General features: G+C 48.9%; 2 protein-coding genes and 1 pseudogene across 2 annotated transcripts; 1 reads left to right on the top strand and 2 right to left on the bottom strand.

Moving 5' to 3' along the window:
- The first annotated feature begins 138 nt into the window (after positions 1–138).
- LOC134162530 (olfactory receptor 5G3-like) lies at positions 139–986 on the top strand (annotated as a pseudogene).
- An 8,083-nt stretch (positions 987–9,069) lies between these two features.
- Positions 9,070–10,135, bottom strand: LOC134162523 (olfactory receptor 5G3-like). Its single transcript, XM_062616434.1, has one exon. The coding sequence runs from the start codon at positions 10,025–10,027 to the stop codon at positions 9,110–9,112; it is 918 nt and encodes a 305-aa protein (XP_062472418.1). The 5' UTR covers positions 10,028–10,135; the 3' UTR covers positions 9,070–9,109.
- Positions 10,136–14,465: 4,330 nt separating this feature from the next.
- On the bottom strand, positions 14,466–15,392 carry LOC134162516 (olfactory receptor 5G25-like). Its single transcript, XM_062616422.1, has one exon. It carries the CDS (start codon positions 15,390–15,392, stop codon positions 14,466–14,468), a length of 927 nt encoding a protein of 308 aa, XP_062472406.1.
- Positions 15,393–18,380: the final 2,988 nt, after the last annotated feature.

The raw sequence follows: 18,380 nt of genomic DNA, 5'->3' as shown, positions 1-18,380 counted from the left end.
AGCTGCAGCCTGGGGAGGGATTCCCCTGAATATTCAGAAGTGCAACTTGAGAGCTTGATTCCCACCAACTTCTTCTCTTTGAAAGGCACAAACAAATGCAATGAATCTTTTGTAACCTTTTCTCTGACTCTTTTTCAGCAAGCAGATGTAAAACTACACTTCCTGTTCCCTCCCACCCCAGCAGCTTTAATAAAGAACTCGCAGGTTAGAGTGACGAATTTTATTGGAGCGGAGAACAAGGTCAAGAATCTTGTAAGAAAAATAGATAATTACGAGTGAGAGAAGAAGAGCATTGCTTATGCTGGCTGCGGCGCTCAGGTCTTCCTCTTCGAATTTTTTGGGATAAGTGAAAGCTTTCTGCTGGCTTCGATGGCCTATGACCGTTACGTGGCCATTTGCCATCCCCTGCTGTACCCCCTTGTCATGTCCCCAAAGTGCTGTTTCCAGCTGGTGACTGGCTCGTACCTCATGGGGCTGACCAATGGTGTGGGACAGACCATCAGCATGTCCACCCTGTCCTTCTGCAGCTCCAGCACCATCGACCTCTTCTTCTGTGACATTTCCCCTCTCATCTCACTCTCCACCTCTGACACCACCCTCAGCCACATCATCCTGACCACTGCAGCATCTCTCTTTGGTGTGTCCAGCAGCCTGGTTATCCTGCTCTCCTACGTGGCCATCATCGCCACCATCCTGAGCATCAATTCAGCCGAGGGCAAGCGCAAAGCCTTCTCCACCTGCACCTCCCACCTCACCACTGTCAGCATCTTCTATGGGGCATCCTTTTTTATGTATTTATTCCCCAGCTCTCACAGCTCAAGAGCAGCAGATAAATGGGCTGTGGTGCTCTACACTGTGGTGACTCCCATGCTGAACCCCTTGATCTACAGCCTGAGGAATAAGGAGGTGAAGGAGGCTTTGAGGAGACTCTTGAAAATAAAATGATCTTGAATTCTCCCAATATAGGACCAGATAGAATGGAGATGTAGAGGGTAGATGCTCAGCTTTTGGTTAAGTATGGATAACATGTTGGGGGTCTTCTGCACCCAGCCTTATGTGATGCACTGGTTGATGTGACTGAGAATACAAATAATTTCATTCTCCAAAATTTGATAATTATATTTAGAAGTTAATTTCACCTAATTGTTTAATTAGTCATTTATTTCACCTAATGAAGACACAGGTAGACAACTACAAGCATGCACTTCTCTTCATCTTAGGATAAGGGGGACCTTACTGCCCTCTACGCCTGCCTGACAGGAGGATGGAACTAGGAGTGGACTGTTCTCTGCTCCCAAGGAACAAGGGATGGGACAAGAGGAAACGGCCTCAAGCTGCACCAGGGCAGGTTTAGATGGAGCTGAGGAACAATTCCTGCCCCAGAGGGTGCTCAGGCATTGGAACAGGCTGCCCAGGGCAGGGCTGCAGGCACCGGCCCTGCAACTGTTCACAAACCCTATAGACAAGGCCCTCAGTGCCATGGGTTAGGGGTGGCCTTGGCAGTGCTGGGGAACGCTTGAACTTGATGAGCTTAAAGCTCTTTTCCTTTTTGCTCTCCCTTTTGCTTGGCAAATGAGAATAAACAGAGAGTGAATTCTACCGTTCCACTGGATCAAACTCCATTTCTAGACAGTGTTGTTAAATTCATTGAGGGCCTTAAGAAAAGGACAAAAACACCTTTAGCAAGAGAAATAGAGATGACAGCAAATAAGTGTGATGCCATGCAGGCAGTATTTTCAGGTTTTGATGCACAAACCTCATTAAAAGATTTCCAGCACCATTCACCTCATTTCATTTCAGACAGCAAAGAATTTAAGTGAACTATGGTACTTGTGAGACCTCTGGTATGAATGAAGGTGCTTTGAAAGCGTTTTAAGACGTGATAGTGATGAATCCCCACCAAAGGGCAGAAACTATAAAGGAGTCCCCATCCACTGCTCCTCACCTTTGCTTTTGAGCTCCCTGTTGGCAGCAATAGAAGCCATGATCTCCATGGCAGCCTGACCACAACAGAGCACAGGAGCTGTGGTGTTGCTCATCAGCCTTCAGACCTCCTATGTGGCAGCCCATGGATGCCTGTACCGATGGCATTGCCTGCCCTGATGTCTCTCCTGTTGCTTTCCTTCACAGAGAGCTGATTGGTGATGGGCAAACATTGCATACCTAAACCACTTCAAAATACTCCAATGTGTGCATTACCTCAGCCCATAGAGCTGCAGCCTCTGCCAGGACCATGGTGAAACCCGGAGCCATGGCTGAGCCTTAGGGCTATCCTAGACACACATAACAACCTAGGCTGGAAGGAGAAGCTCCATGGCTGGATTCAGTTAAGTCAGGATCAAAGTGTTTGCTGATTCCTTAACAACACACAACTCACAGGCACCCAGGGTCAATCAGCTGAATCCTGCTTTGTTCCCAGAGCTTCCTGATAATTCCCTGGTTATTATTTAACCCAGCCAAAGGTTGTTTTCCTCCTGAGCCTTGGGGACAAGCAGGGGCAGAGGTTTCACACCCTCCCTGGCCCCTATGTCAGTGTTTGACTGCTCTTACAGTGGGGTTTTCTCTCTCCCTCTGTTTCTAACTGGAATTTCCCATGCTGCACATTCACAATAGGAAATCTCAGATTTATCCTCATCTGCACAATAAAGCACATGGAGAACTTGCAGGAGGCATCAAGTCAAAAAGAATGGGACACCATTAATTCTTGCATGAATCCTTTCTCTGTCCCTGAAATCATCGAATCATGGAATGGTTCGGGCTGGAAGGGACCTTAAAGCTCCTCCAGCTCCAACCCCTGCCACGGGCAGGGACCCCTTCCACTGGAGCAGCTTGCTCCAAGCCCCTGTGTCCAACCTGGCCTTGAACACTGCCAGGGATGGGGCAGCCACAGCTTCTCTGGGCACCCTGTGCCAGCGCCTCAGCACCCTCCCAGGGAAGAGCTTCTGCCTCAGAGCTCATCTCAGTCTCCCCTCGGGCAGGTTCAAGCCATTCCCCTTGGCCTGTCCCTACAGGCCCTTGTCCAAAGCCCCTCTCCAGCCCCCATAAGGTACTGAAAGGCCACAATAAGGTCTCTCTGGTGCCTTCTACAACAATATTCAATGACTTTATGTCCAGCTGCTCTCTCCTTCACCATCACCAAGTGTTTAAACAGGAACATGAGCTCTTAGTGTCTTGAAAACACAAGTCTGTGGCTACAACCCTATCGCTCTGCTCATTGTGGCTTCACTTTGGAGCTGCTGCTCTCAAAAGGGAAACCTTTTTGCTCCTTGTTGTGTGTGTTTAAGGAAACCAGTGGTTTGCTGTGTCTAAGGGCTGCCACTGCCTTCAATGGGGTTATCCTCTGACCAGGAGAGCAGAGCAAACACCAGGGGAGGTTCCAGGAAGGAGAAGCAGCAGCCAGCATTGCAATGCATCTTCCTGCTGGGTCATGATGAGCAGGCAATGAGGTGCCTGGCTTCTGGCATTCCTGCTGAGGAGCTCCTAATGGCTTTAGCTCCCCACTCTCAGGTGGAGCTGCTTTCATTGTAGTTAAATGTGGTTTAAAGGCAGCTGAGCAAATGCTGGGTAGGAGCTACCTCCCCTTCTTTGGGTACTTAGTGACTGGATTTAGGAATCACCTCAAATGTCCTTAGGGAAGCACTTATCTCCTTACATTTGAATGCACCATGTCACCTCTATGTGTTTACTGGGTCCATCAGCTCCCTTTAATGTTGAGGGAGATTTGGTGGGGTTCATGCCTCTCACTGCAAGGCAGACACCTCCATTGCTCCAGGTGAAGAGATCTGAATGAGCTCTGCTGATTGCATTGGCCTGAGTCTCATCAGCTGTAATGGGACCTTGGCTCATAAATAGGTAAGCAGAAGCACTCATGTTTGGGTCTTAATGTAAGTCATGTCTTAAAGAGTGTGAGTGGGTTTGTTTTTGGGGGTCTCTGTTATGTCTCTTTTAGCTGGTGAGTTAAGAAATGTCCTGAAGCAAGGGAAATATGGTTTTCCCTTTTGATTGGAAAGGATTTGAAGACTTGGGTTTTGATTGCGTCGATCCTACCCTGGGCATGCGGTTCCTCTCCAGTGTGTGGGTTCTAGGTGTATAGGAAACTTCAGGAACATGGAGTACCAAGCTGTTGTCTGTAGGGTGGCTGGAAGCTGAGCTACCTTAGTTTCCCTTGGTGTAGAAATAAAAAGGATAAGTTCAGTTTGATTTCAGTACTCCCTTTAAAACTGTTGGCCATGTTATCTTTACTTAGTTTTTGAAAATGAACTGGGGGATATTAGTGTGGATTCTTTTAGACACCACTGCTGCTATTATGGAGCGAAGAAACCTTCTGGGGTTGGTGGTGGAAGAAGCAAGGAGATCTTCAAACACTGGTGAGTTCATCTCGGTGTCTGCCTTTACCACTATTGATGGCTTGGAAAGACATGGGGGTGGCTTGAGATGAGCTCTTAGGCAGAAGCTCTTCCCTGTGAGGGTGGTGAGGTGCTGGCACAGGGTGCCCAGAGAAGTGGTGAAAGCCCCGAGAACAGGTGAAAGCAGCTTTTCATACAACCATGGAATGGTTTGGGTTGGAAGGGAGCTTAAAGCTCACCCAGTTCCAGCCCCCTGCCACAGGCAGAAACACCTTCCAGTAGAGCAGGTTGCTGCAAGCCCCATCCAACCTGTCCTCAATCATTTCTGTTGGTCAATAATGTCTAATGCAGTAGAGCCTCAAAGCTCAGCATGCATAAATCATTTCCTGGACAGAATAGGAAAGGAAAATGAATGTCGGCAGTGTCCTGGCTGTGTGTTTGCTTTTATAAAGGTTGCTAATAGCAAATGTTAACTTCCTGACAAGGGGTTTCTATTCTGCATGTGTGGACAGGAAATTATTGCCTAGAAGATACTAGTGTTGGTTTGCTCCTTTCAGAGCCATAAGAAAGGAACGTTTCCCCATAAACCTGTGCCTAAAGGGGTTTCAGGAAACATGGAGAGGGGCTTAGGACAGGTGCCTGTAGGGACAGGCCAAGGGGAATGGCTTTAACCTGCCCGAGGGGAGACTGAGCTGAGCTCTTAGGCAGAAGCTCTTCCCTGTGAGGGTGCTGAGGCGCTGGCACAGGGTGCCCAGAGAAGCTGTGGCTGCCCCATCCCTGGCAGTGTTCAAGGCCAGGTTGGACACAGGGGCTTGGAGCAAGCTGCTCCAGTGGAAGGTGTCCCTGCCCATGGCAGGGGTTGGAGCTGGAGGAGCTTTAAGCTCCCTTCCAACACAAACCAGGCTGGGATTCTATGATCCAGGCCCATGAAATTGTCCTTAATACACAAACATGCCAACACACTGACCCTCCAACTCACTGGCTTTGGACATGAGCCATCTCTGTCAAGCAAGGCAGCTGTAGAAGTGAACTTTGCTGTTAACAAAGAAGAAAGTTTCTTTCTTGTTATCCCCAGCTAATTAATCTCTGATGGCTTGTTATGAAGAATGAGGGAAGTCACATCCAAGTCTTCTGAGAAGCTTTCGTGGTGATGAGGAAACTTCCTTGGTAAACCCCAGAAGGTCTTGTTAAAGCTGGTGACTCCTGGAAGGGTGCTTGGTCCCCAGGGACCACTTCTTGCTTTGGCAAAGTGAGCAGCATCACTTGTGATGGAAATAGCTGTGAGTGCTTGTATTGTGAAAGCCTGGATCTCGGGCCTGCTGGAGGGCTTTCTGTGCCCATGCAAGCTTGGTCCTACTCTCTCTTTAAAGACACATCCCTGTCTTCATGACATGTGCAGATCATGTGGATCTTCCTTTGTCCCTATCTACTTTTGCACCCCTAGTTAAGAGAACTGGGGTTCTTCATTGCATTTCTCCTCACCTTTGGACCTCCTTAAGGACACCTCATACTTTAAACTTCTTGTCATTATTTGCCTTGGGATGGATTTGTTTGTGTCTCTTAGGCTGTAAGGCAAGTTGTAGTCCACTACATCCATCCTCCATGCCTGACTGGCTTTCATAAATGTGATTTTCCTACCATTATGAATTTGGGATTGGAGAATAAGCATGGGAATGAGATCACCTGATTAAACATTTACAATTCATTGCCTAGCTATGAGCCAGTTAGGTCCCTTCTAGAATGGATAGAAATAAGAGAATGTTTTATCACATCCTAGGACAGCTGGTGAGGATGGATGCGGTCTAGAGCAGGTCTGAACACCAGAAGCACTTGTACCATGCACCCTCTGTCCATGGAGTATGCATCTCTAAATAGCTTTCTCTGGATCAATCTAATTCCAGTCAGGATGTGAAGGCCTCCTGGAGGTCAAACTGGATCAGCTGGCCCCCTCAAACCTAATTTCAGTTTGTTTTAATCCAAAAGACAGGACAAGAGGAAACGGCCTCAAGATGCACCAGGGCAGGTTTAGATGGAGCTGAGGAACAATTCCTGCCCCAGAGGGTGCTCAGGCATTGGAACAGGCTGCCCAGGGCAGGGCTGCAGGCACCGGCTCTGCAAGTGTTCACGCATGGTGGAGATGAGGCCTCAGTGCCATGGGTTAGGGATGGCCTTGGCAGTGATAGGAATTGCTGGACTTGATGAGGTTAAAGGGCTTTACCGACCTGGTTGGTTCAATGAGTCTAAAAGGAGCCCAGTTCATGCAGCCTGACCCCAGCCTCTGATGGGCATGGAAACACAGTGAGGGGAGGACACTGTGTGTGTGTGTCTTTAAACTTGAACTCTTAAAACTGCTCTCTTTATCTGAACAAATACTAGAGATACAGAAACACACCTTCACTGAGCACAGATAGAGACACAAAGTTCTGGTTTAATGACTCAACTATTAATTATCTAAATGTGAAGAAGATGAAACTACCTCAGATCTCCTAATCCCTCTTCCCAACACTCTTAAAAGCTTTTAGTTTTCCTTTCAGTTGGAGTAAAACTTCATAAAGGGGGAAAAGAAGGTAATTTAAGTTCCAAGAAACCACTTTTTTTGCATGTTTTCCTATAAGTGGTGGTGGAAACTATCACTTCAGTTGCAGGGAAAGAGACAGATGCAGTGAAATGCCCCAGGTTAGGTTTGGTAGCTCTCCTATACAAATGTGTCATTTGCTCCATCCTGAAGGGCCAAGGACATTGCGTTGCACTTGACAGGTACATCCTGCAACCTTCAGAAGGGTTGGGTCGATCTGGAGCAACATCTGAAAGCTCAGAGGGAGACCCAGGGGCCTCTCCAGGGTGTTAATAGTCAATGTTCAGGCAACTGAACTCAGTCCCAGATGCCTTTGTGCTTCTTGACACTGGTTCATGCATGTGCTCATGTGTATGTTTCATTAGTGTAATGGTCTAGGACTCTGGAATTATGTCTGTGTGGTTCAGTACAGCATCATGAAGAAATAACTGGGACAGCTCGGGAATAAGCACACGTTACTTCATGACTTCTGGTTGCCCAAATAAGTGGCAAATGCTCCATCCCTGGCAGTGTTCAAGGCCAGGTTGGTCACAGTGGCTTGGAGCAACCTGCTCCAGGGGAAGGTGTACCTGCCCATGATAGGGGCTTGGGACTGGATGATCTGAAGGTTCTTTCCAATCCAAACCACTCTATGATTCTATGACACATGGAGCCACCACCTGACCTACTGCTTTGGGCATAAGTAATGAATGTTTAATTCAGATAAATCACAGTGATGTGCAACAAACCGAGCTACTGCTAACATCCCATTTTATAGCAGATATAAGTCGTATATGGGGAGAGGTGGGAAGGAGAGGAGGTCTGTCTGCACAGTGCCGTCTCCTGTCCATCCTAATCAAAAGCAGCGTGACCAGCAGGTCCAAGGAGTTGGTCCTGCCCCTCTATTCTGCTCTTCTGAGACCTCATCTGGAGCATTGTGTGCAGTTCTGGTGTCCTCAACATAAAAAGGACATGGAACTGTTGGAACAAGTCCAGAGGAGGCCACGAGGATGCTCAGGGGACTGGAGCACCTCCCGTATGAAGACAGGCTGAGAAAGTTGGGGCTGTTCAGCCTGGAGAAGAGAAGGCTGCGTGGAGACCTCAGAGCAGCTTCCAGTATCTGAAGGGGGGCTTTGAGAATGCTGGGGAGGGACTCTTCATTAGGAACTGTAGTGATAGAACAAGGGGTAACAGGTTAAAACTGAAACAGGGGAAGTTTAGATTGGATCTAAGGAAGAAGCTCTTTCCTGTGAGGGTAGTGAGGCACTGGAATGGGTTGCCCAGGGAAGCTGTGACTGCTCCATCCCTGACGGTGTCCAAGGCCAGGCTGGACAGAGCCTTGGGTGACCATGGTCCTGGCAGAGACTGCATCTCTATGAGCGGAGGCACACTGGTGTCAATTTTGGGGTGTTTTTTGTATACTAGTCAGCACTCTGTGCAGGAAAGCAACAGGATAGACATTAGGGCAGGCAATGCCATTGCTCCAGGCTGCCATGGGCTGCCACTTATCAGGTCTGAAGACTGTTGAAAATCACCACAGCTGCTGCGACCTGTTCTGGTCAGGCTGCCAAGGAGATCATGGCTTTTATTGCTGTCAACATGGGAATGGAAAGCAAAGGTGTGGATCAGGGCTTCCTTGATTTTATCTGCCCTGTGGTGGCGATTCTTCACTAAAACATCTTAAAATGCTTTCAAATTGCCTTCATTCATAACACAGGTCACCCAAGTACCACATTTAACTTAAGGCCTTTGCTGTTTGAAATGAAATGAGGTGAATGGTGCTGGAAATCATTCAATGAGGTTTGAGAATCAAAATCTAAAAAAACTTCCTCCATATTGTGCTAGTAATTTGCTGTCCTCTCTATTTTTCTTGTGAAAGCTGTTTGTGTCCTTATGGCCCTTAATAACTCTCTAGAAATGGAGTTTGATTTAGTGCAACAGTAGATTTCACTCTGTTTATTCTGATTTGCCAAGCAAAAGGAGAGCAACCCAAAACACAGTGCATACCTTGAGTACAGGGAATTGTAGAAGCTTTTACAATGTTCTTATTTGTATTCTCAGCTGGTGAAATCAAAGCAGCCAGTGCATGATGTAAGTTAAGGTGGAGAGGACCTCTTCAACATGTTGCCTATTTGAGATAATTTACAAAGAGCTGAGCATCTCCCCCACATCTGTGCTCTACCTGAGCCTAAACTTAAAAAATTCAAGATCACTTAATTTTCAAGAGTCTCCTAAAGGCCTCTTTCACCTCCTTATTCCTCAGGCTGTAGATCAAGGGGTTCAACATGGGAGTCACCATGGCGTAGAATACCACAGCCCATTTATCTGCTCCTCTTGAGCTGGGATTTAAGTATGTGAAAAAGGATGCCCCATACAAGATACTGACAGCGGTGAGGTGGGAGGTGCAGGTGGAGAAGGCTTTGTGCTTGACCTCGGCTGAATTGATGCTCAGGATGGTGGCGATGATGGCCACGTAGGAGAGCAGGATAACCAGGCTGCTGGACACACCAAAGAGAGATGCTGCAGTGGTCAGGATGATGTGGCTGAGGGTGGTGTCAGAGGTGGAGAGTGAGATGAGAGGGGAAATGTCACAAAAGAAGAGGTCGATGGTGCTGGAGCTGCAGAAGGACAGGGTGGACATGCTGATGGTCTGTCCCACACCATTGGTCAGCCCCATGAAGTACGAGACAGTCACCAGCTGAAAACAGCACTTTGGGGACATGACAAGGGGGTACAGCAGGGGATGGCAAATGGCCACGTAACGGTCATAGGCCATCGAAACCAGCAGGAAGCATTCTGTTATCCCAAAAAGCTGAAAGAGGAAGACCTGAGCCACACACCCAGCATAAGCAATGCTCTTCTTCTCTGACATCAAGTCAACCAACATCTTGGGGGTGATGATGGTGGAGAAACAGAGGTCTACAAAGGCCAGGTTGCCCAGGAAATAATACATGGGGGAGTGGAGGTGGGGGCTGGCCCTGATTAAGATGATGATGCCCAGGTTGCCCACAATGGTGACAAGGTAGGTGAGCAGGAAGAGCAGGAACAAGTAGACCTGAGTCACCGGGTCCTCTGTGAACCCCGCCAGGCTGAACTCGGTCACTTGGGTGCAATTGCTTTGTGCCATGGGCTGGATGGTGCTTTGTGTGTGAGCTCCTGGCTGGAGGTTTCTTCTCCAAGAGGCAGGGATGTCCCAGGTGGAAAAGCCTCTGTGTGGTGGGAGCTGCTCAGAGACAGTCCTGCAGGATGGAAAGGGAGAGTTCAGGCACAGCTCAATGAGGAACAGGTTGGTGAAAGTCCTGTGCCAGCACAGGTAGAACAAAGGGGTGCTCAAGCAGTTAAACACCATGGCACAACGTGGTGCCTGCTCCTGTGGCTCACCTTGAGATGTTGAGCAATGACCTCTGTGGAAAGCAGTGGGGAGGTGGCACACCCGAGTAGCTTTACCTTAGTGCTGCACTTCATTGTCTGCATTAGTGCTGAGCCTGGGGCTTGGAGACCATCCGGCTCAACCTGGAACACAGAGAAATGTGGTGCTTTCACAGTGCAGAGCTGATCCCTCATCTTCTTGTGGGCATTTCCCAACCACCTGCTCCTTCCCTCTCTGCTGGGACTTCTTCTTAACTGGAACAAATTCCTGACCAATGGAAAGTGCAGGTCGGATGGGGCTTGGAGCAGCCTGCTCTAGTTGGAGGTGACCCTGCTCGTGGCACGGGTTTGGAGCCGGAATAGCTTTACAGTCTCTCCCAGCACCATGTGCAATCGTACATAGGCTTTTATAGTGATTTCTTCTTTCTCCTGACACGCTCTTTCATCTCTAAATGCTTTTCCTGGGTCTTTAGCCTGTTCATGGGGTCTTCAACAGACATATGCAACCCCCAGTGTTCAGTAACCTCTTCTTGATCATCTCTTTTGGGGGAATATATACAATCTTTGGAGCTGCCTCATCTCAGCAATGGGGAGCACCCTGAATGTCCTGTACAGGAAAGCTTCTGGTGCTCATCCAGGAAACATCTGTGGTCACTGAGAAGAGGAAGCCTCCTGAGGGTGCTCTCCACCAGGGTGATCTCCAAACCTGCCTTCTCAGCAGCAGCGTGGGGAGCACACAGCACAAGCAGCTCCCTGGGAAGCCCAGAGCATCATCAAGAAGCCCAGGACCCTGCAGTAGGGCAGGAAATGGAGGCAGGAGCTGCTGCTTGTTGGCAAGAGAGAAGCACAGGAGAATGATGGGCTGGAAGATGCTGCCCCTCACTTACATCTCAGCTCTGTCTCTGCTGCCCTCCTCATGCTCTCGGAGATGGATGTGAAGATGAACGTGGCTGGAGCTGTGCAGGGAGCCTGGGAATGAACCAGCATCAGCAAACCCCCTTCCTATTTCAAGTGATATTTCAGTTACAGCTTCACAAGGGCCATGGTTGACATTATCGTGGCAGGAAGCTGAGGGGGTACCTTGCCAGTGGGAACTGATCCAGTACTGGTTCCAGTGTCCATCAGCAGTGTCAGGCATCATGTACAATGAACCAGCTTTCCACCCATCTTCAGTTCCTTTTACTCAAACCATAGCTCACAAGTTTGGCTGCAAAGAGCCAACAGAAGATCGTGGTGACCTTGCTAACGGTGAGGTAAATGCTGTCCTCTACTTCTTGTCCATGCAAACCTCAATGCTCACATCACCCAAGGCACTCACGTTGGTCAGGCGTGACTTGGCCTTGGTACCTTCCTGCTGGCTCCTCATGGTCACCCTCCTGTCCTTCATCTGCCTGGAGAGGAAGGGAAGCTTTCTGTCCAGAACCTCTTAGATTTTGTTCTTAACCTCACTGGAGTCTGAGGCAGGCCCAGTCCTTGTGCTCTCCTTGATGATGACATTGACCTTCTTCAGCCCATTGTGCTGGAAACAAAAGAGAAAAAGGAGAGCCTGAGGCAGAGATGCCTGAAAGTGGGAAGAAGAGGAAGGGGAGGATTAGATAAGGAGTGTGATAAAGGACTGTAATGGGCAGCAAGAGGGGGAAGGGCTCCAGGGAGACTTTACTGTGGCCTTTCAATACCTTAATAGGGGAGTGCAAGAAAGGTGAATGGGAGCTTTGGACAAGGGCCTGTAGGGACAGGCCAAGGGGAATGGCTTGAACCTGCCCGAGGGGAGACTGAGCTGAGCTCTGAGGCAGAAGCTCTTCCCTGTGAGGGTGCTGAGGCGCTGGCACAGGGTGCCCAGAGAAGCTGTGGCTGCCCCATCCCTGGCAGTGTTCAAGGGCAGGTTGGACACAGGGGCTTGGAGCAAGCTGCTCCAGTGGAAGGGGTCCCTGCCCGTAGCAGGGGCTGGAGCTGGAGGAGCTTTAAGCTCCCTTCCAACCCAAACCATTCTGTGGTTCTATGTCTCTAGGATAACCCTATGACTCAGCCATAACTCCAGGTTTCTCTATGGCCTTGACAGAGGCTGCAGCTTTATGTACATAAACTGGAGTACGTATATGTACGTGTATAAAATGTTTTTCCATCAAAAATCAACTCTTTGTGCAGGAAAGCAGCAGGAGAGACAACAGGTCAGGCAATGCCATCGCTCCAGGCTGCCATGGGCTGCCACGTATCAGGTCTGAAGCCTGCTGAGCAACACCATATGTCCTGTGCTCTGTTCTGGTCAGGCTGCCATGGAGACTATATCTTTTATTGCTGCCAGCAGCGAGATGGGAAGCAAAGGTGTGGAGCAGTGGATGGGGGTTTCCTTGGTAGTATCCGGCCTTTGGTGGGGACTCATCACTTTTACGTCTTAAAACTCTTTCAAAGAAACTTCATTCACAAGGGAGGTCACACAAACACCATATATAATGTAAGTTCTTGATTGTCTGAAATGATCTGAATGGTGCTGGAAATCATTTAAAGAGGTTTGAGAATCAAAACCTAAAAATACTTCCTATATGTTGTGCCAGTTATTTATTGCCACGTCAATGTACCTTTTTAAAGGTGTTTTTGTCCTTTTCTTGTGGCCCTTACTGACTGTCTAGAAATGGAGTTTGATTTGGTGGAACAGTAGAATTCACTCTCTGTTTATTCTGATTTGGCAAGCAAAAGGAGAGCAGCACACAACACAGCTCATACCTTGAGTGCAGGGAGTTGTAAAAGCTTCACCATGGTCCTGGCAGAGGCTGCAGCTCTATGGGCTGAGGTAATGCACAAGTCGGTATATTTTGGAGTTGGCCCATCACCCATCAGCTCTCTGTGCAGGAAGGCAGCAGGAGAGACATCAGGGCAGGCAATGTCATTGCTCCAGGCTGCCATGGGCTGCCGTACATCAAGTCTGAAGGCTGATGAGCAACGCCATATGTCCTGTGCTCTGTTGTGGTCAGGCTGCCATGGAGATCATGGCTTTTATTGCTGTCAACAGGGGGATGGAAAGCAAAGGTGTGGAGCAGTGGACCGGGGTTCCTTGATACTATCTGCACTTTGGTGGTGAAATTCATTACTACCACAGCTTAAAACACTTTCAAAGTCCCTTCTTTCATAGTAGAGGTTGCACAAGTCCCACATTTAACTTAAGTTCTTGGTTTTCTGAAACTTAATGAGGTGAATGGTGCTGGAAATCATTTAATAAGGTTTGAGAATCAAAACCTAAAAATACTTCCTGCACATCTGTCGTGGTTTAAACCCAGCCAGCCAGCTCGTTCACTCACTTCCCCCCATTCTTGCCCTCCCCTTACTCATGGAGGGACGGAGAGGAGAATCGAAAAGAATGCAACTCCCCTGGGTTGAGATAAGAACAGTTTGGTAACTAAGGTATAACACAAATCACTACTGCTACCACCAATGATAATAATGATAAGGGAAATAACAGGGGAAGAGAATACAACACCTCAGCACCAGCCAACCGATAACTCGTCCCCGCCCCGCAGCCCGACCAAGCGCCTACTGATACCTCCTCCAACCCTCCAGTCCTAGCTCTTACGGGTAACTCTCAGTTGCGTCCTGGGCATGACGTGCTGTGGTATGGAATACCTCTTTGGTCAGTTTGGGTCAGGTGTCCTGTCTCTGCTTCCTCCTGGCTTCCCCTCCTCCTTGGCAGAGCATGAGGCTCACAAAGTCCTTGGCCAAGCCAAAACATCAGTGTTATCAGCTCTGTTTCCAGGCAGAAAGGGAAAACACAGCACTGCACCAGCTACCAAGAAGGAGAAAAATGACTGCTACTGCTGAACCCAGGTGCTACTTCTTTACTGTCATCTCTATGGATCTTGCTGAAGATGTTTTTGTCCTTTGCGTATAGGCCGTAATGATTTCACAACAGTGTCTGGAAATGGAGTTTGACTTAGTGGAACAGTAGAATTCACTCTCTGTTAATTCTGATTTCCAATCAAAAGGAGAGCAACAAATTGCACAGCCCATACCTTAAGTAAGTACAACTGTAAAAGCTTTTGCAATGTTCTTATTAGTAAGGTGACGATATCAAAGCAGCCTCTGTATTACTTAAGTTCAGATGCAGAAGACCTACCAAATGTTGTCCATCTGAGATACTTTACAAACAGCAGAGCATCTCCCCCACATTTGCATTCTACCTGAGCCTAAACAGAAAATATTCAATATCACTTTATTTTCAAGAATCTTCTCAGAGCATCCTTCACCTCCTTATTTCTCAGGCTGTAGATCAAGGGGTTCAGCAGGGGAGTCACTACGGTGTAGAGCACCACAGCCCATTTATCTGCTCCTCTTGAGCTGTTTGAGCTGGGGTTTAAGTACATGAAGAAGCATGCCCCGTAGAAGATGCTGACAGTGGTGAGGTGGGAGGTGCAGGTGGAGAAGGCTTTGCGCTTGCCCTCGGCTGAATTGATGCTCAGGATGGTGGCGATGATGGCCACGTAGGAGAGCAGGACAACCAGGCTGCTGGACACACCAAAGAGAGATGCTGCAGTGGTCAGGATGATGTGGCTGAGGGTGGTGTCAGAGGTGGAGAGTGAGATGAGAGGGGAAATGTCACAGAAGAAGAGGTCGATGGTGCTGGAGCTGCAGAAGGACAGGGTGGACATGCTGATGGTCTGTCCCACACCATTGGTCAGCCCCACGAGGTACGAGCCAGTCACCAGCTGGAAACAGCACTTTGGGGACATGACAAGGGGGTACAGCAGGGGATGGCAAATGGCCACGTAACGGTCATAGGCCATTGAAGCCAACAGGAAGTATTCAGTCATCCCAAAGAAGTCAAAGAGGAAGACCTGAGCCACGCAGCCAGCATAAGCAATGCTCTTCTTCTCTGACATCAAGTCAACCAACATCTTGGGGGTGACGATGGTGGAGAAACAGAGGTCTACAAAGGCCAGGTTGCCCAGGAAATAATACATGGGGGAGTGGAGGTGGGGGCTGGCCCTCATTAAGATGATGATGCCCAGGTTGCCCACAATGGTGACAAGGTAGGTGAGCAGGAAGAGCAGGAACAAGTTCCCCTGAGTCACCAGGTCCTCTGTGAATGCCGCCAGGCTGAACTCGGTCACTTGGGTGCAATTGCTTTGTGCCATGGGCTGGATGGTGCTTTGTGGGTGAGCTCCTGGCTGGAGGTTTCTTCTCCAAGAGGCAGGGATGTCCCAGGTGGAAAAGCCTCTGTGTGGTGGGAGCTGCTCAGAGACAGTCCTGCAGGATGGAAAGGGAGAGTTCAGGCACAGATCAATGAGGAACAGGTTGGTGAAAGTCCTGTCCCAGCACAGGTAGAACAAAGGTGTGCTCAAGCAGTTAAACACCATGGCACAACGTGGTGTGTGCTCCTCTGGCTCACCTTGAGATGTTGAGCAATGACCTCTGTGGAAAGCAGTGGGGAGGTTGCACACCCGAGTAGCTTTACCTTAGTGATGCACTTCATTGGCTGCGTTAGTGCTGAGTCTGGGGCTTGGAGACCATCCGGCTCAACCTGGAACACAGAGAAACGTGGTGCTTTCACAGTGCAGAGCTGATCCCTCATCTTCTTGTGGGCATTTCCCACCCACCCGCTCCTTCCCTCTCCACTGGGGCTTCTTCCTAACTAGAAATTGTAATGAATTCCTGAACTATGTAAAGTGCAGTTTGCCAAGAATTGGAGCAGCCTGCTCTAGTGAAAGGTGACCCTACCCATGGCAAGGGTCTGGAGCTGTAGCAAGTCTAAGTTCCTCTCATCCAAAGCCATACTTTTAACCTATGCATTCTTCCACAGAGGTTTAGGTTGGTTTTCCCCCTCCTCCTGACACACTTTCTTTGCTCTAAAATCTTTTCCTGGGTCTTTCGCCTGTTCCTCAAGTCTTCAATAGAAACAGGCAACCCCAAGAGCTCAGGGAAAAAAGTCCTCTTTCAGATCTGTCTCATCTCAGCAATGAGGAGCACCCTCAATATCCTGTACATGCAAGCTTTTGGTGCTCATCCAGGAGCCCTTTTTGGTCAGTAAGAAGAGGAAGCGTCCTGAGGGTGCTCTCCACCAGGGTGATCTCCAAACCTGCCTTCTCAGCAGCAGCGTGGGGAGCACACAGCACAAGCAGCTCCCTGGGAAGCCCAGAGCATCATCAAGAAGCCCAGGCCCCTGCAGTAGGGCAGGACATGAAGACAGGAGCTGCTGCTTGTTGGCAAGAGAGAAGCACAGGAGAATGATGGGCTGGAAGATGCTGCCCCTCACTTACATCTCAGCTCTGTCTCTGCTGCCCTCCTCATGCTCTCGGAGATGGATGTGAAGATGAACGTGCCTGGAGCTGTGCAGGGAGCCTGGGAATGAACCAGCATCAGCAAACCCCCTTCCTATTTCAAGTGATGTGGGGATGTGGGACTGTGAATCTCTTTGTGCCCCAGGAGGTGACAAAGCCCAAAGCAGGTCATTATCTCTTCTCCGTATGGATTAGTTTGGAGGAGAAGTGTACCCAGAGGAAATGACCTCAGCCTGAGCGAGCAACAGGGCTTTGGGCTCCCTTAGAGCAAAACAGAGAAAAAACCCACCTTTGACATCCACTTTTGGAGCATTTCTGAGGCAGTTACAGCTTCAGAAGGGCCATGGTTGACATTATCATGGCAGGGAAGTGACAGGGACCTCACCAATAGGAGCTGGTACCAGGGTCCATCAGCAATGTTAGGCACCATGTACAATGAACCAGCTTTCCACCCATCTTCAATTCCTTGTACTCAAACCATAGCTCACAAGTTTGGCTGCAAAGGAGCCAACAGAAGATCGTGGTGACCTTGCTAACGGTGAGGTAAATGCTGTCCTCTACTTCTTGTCCAAGCAAACCTCAATGCTCACATCACCCAAGGCACTCAGGTTGGCCAGGCTTAACTTACCCTTGGTACATCCATACTGGTTACTCATGGTCACCCTCCTGTCCTTTCTCTTCCTGGAGATGGCTTTCTGGGGAATTTGTTTCTTAACAACTCTGGGGACCGAGGCAGCCCCAGTCCTTGTGCTCTCCTTGATGGTGTTGTTAACCTTTCTCCACCCATTGTGCTGGAAACTGAAGGCAGAAAGGAGAGCTTGAGGGAGAGGTGCCCGATAGTGGAAGAAAGGAGATGGGAAAGATCAGATGGGGAGTGTGATAGAATGACTGTAATGGGCAGCAAGAGGGGGAGGGCTCCAGGGAGACTTTACGGTGGCCTTTCTTTACTTTAATAGGGGAGTGGGAGAAAGCTGAAGGGGAGCTTTGGACAAGGGCCTGTAGAGACAGGCCAAGGGGAATGGCTTGAACCTGCCCGAGGGGAGACTGAGCTGAGCTCTTAGGCAGAAGCTCTTCCCTGGGAGGGTGCTGAGGCGCTGGCACAGGGTGCCCAGAGAAGCTGTGGCTGCCCCATCCCTGGCAGTGCTCAAGGGCAGGTTGGACACAGGGGCTTGGAGCAAGCTGCTCCAGTGGAAGGGGTCCCTGCCTGTGGCAGAAGTTGGAGCTGGATGAGCTTTAAGGTTCTTTCTGACCCAAACCACTCTGGGATTCTGTGAAACAAACTAATACAGGGACATGTCCAGCTCCATAAACTAGAATCTCTTGAAGAAAGTAGACAGGGAAGTGTTTCATGAATCCATACACCAAGACCACAGTATGGTGGGTAATACGTGTCACAACACTTGGACCTACTGGACAGATATCAGTGAAAAGAATTTTGTTTAGGTACTACTGCAGTTCTCCTGTTGATTTGAGTTCAGGTGCTTGCTGTTTCCTTGCTGTTCTCATCACTGCTCATAGGAAAATGAAAGAAAAACCCCAGTGAAATGATAAAAACTTGGTGTGGGGACAGTTACTGTCTTAGTGAAGTCAGCAAAGGCAAAATCAACATTTGGGGTGGGTTTTACAGGAAGATGTTAACAAGGGGCAACTGTGAGAGTAGAAATGGTTGCAGGAACTCTCGTTGCATTGCTGAAATCCTGTTTAAGTAGCATTAGGAAAGGCAGTTGAGAATGTCATGAGAATAATCAGGGATGAATCATGTAGACATTCACTTGTCACCCACTCCCTCCCCTCAATGTGGGAGAAGGGGGAAGGCATCTCCTTAGAGCCACATAGTTACTGCCG

Source organism: Pezoporus occidentalis, unplaced genomic scaffold (genome assembly GCF_034315485.1).
Source record: "Pezoporus occidentalis ecotype Australia unplaced genomic scaffold, CSIRO_AGI_Poc_V1 ctg1029, whole genome shotgun sequence".
NCBI lineage: Eukaryota > Metazoa > Chordata > Aves > Psittaciformes > Psittacidae > Pezoporus > Pezoporus occidentalis.
The sequence above is the reverse complement of the archived record's forward strand: the minus strand, read 5'-3'. Positions and strand labels throughout refer to the sequence as shown.

Bases quoted from the DNA above. Each gene is read 5' to 3' on its own strand.
- LOC134162523 (XM_062616434.1), bottom strand. From the start codon at position 10,027: ATGGCACAAAGCAATTGCACCCAAGTGACCGAGTTCAGCCTGGCGGGG.
- LOC134162516 (XM_062616422.1), bottom strand. From the start codon at position 15,392: ATGGCACAAAGCAATTGCACCCAAGTGACCGAGTTCAGCCTGGCGGCA.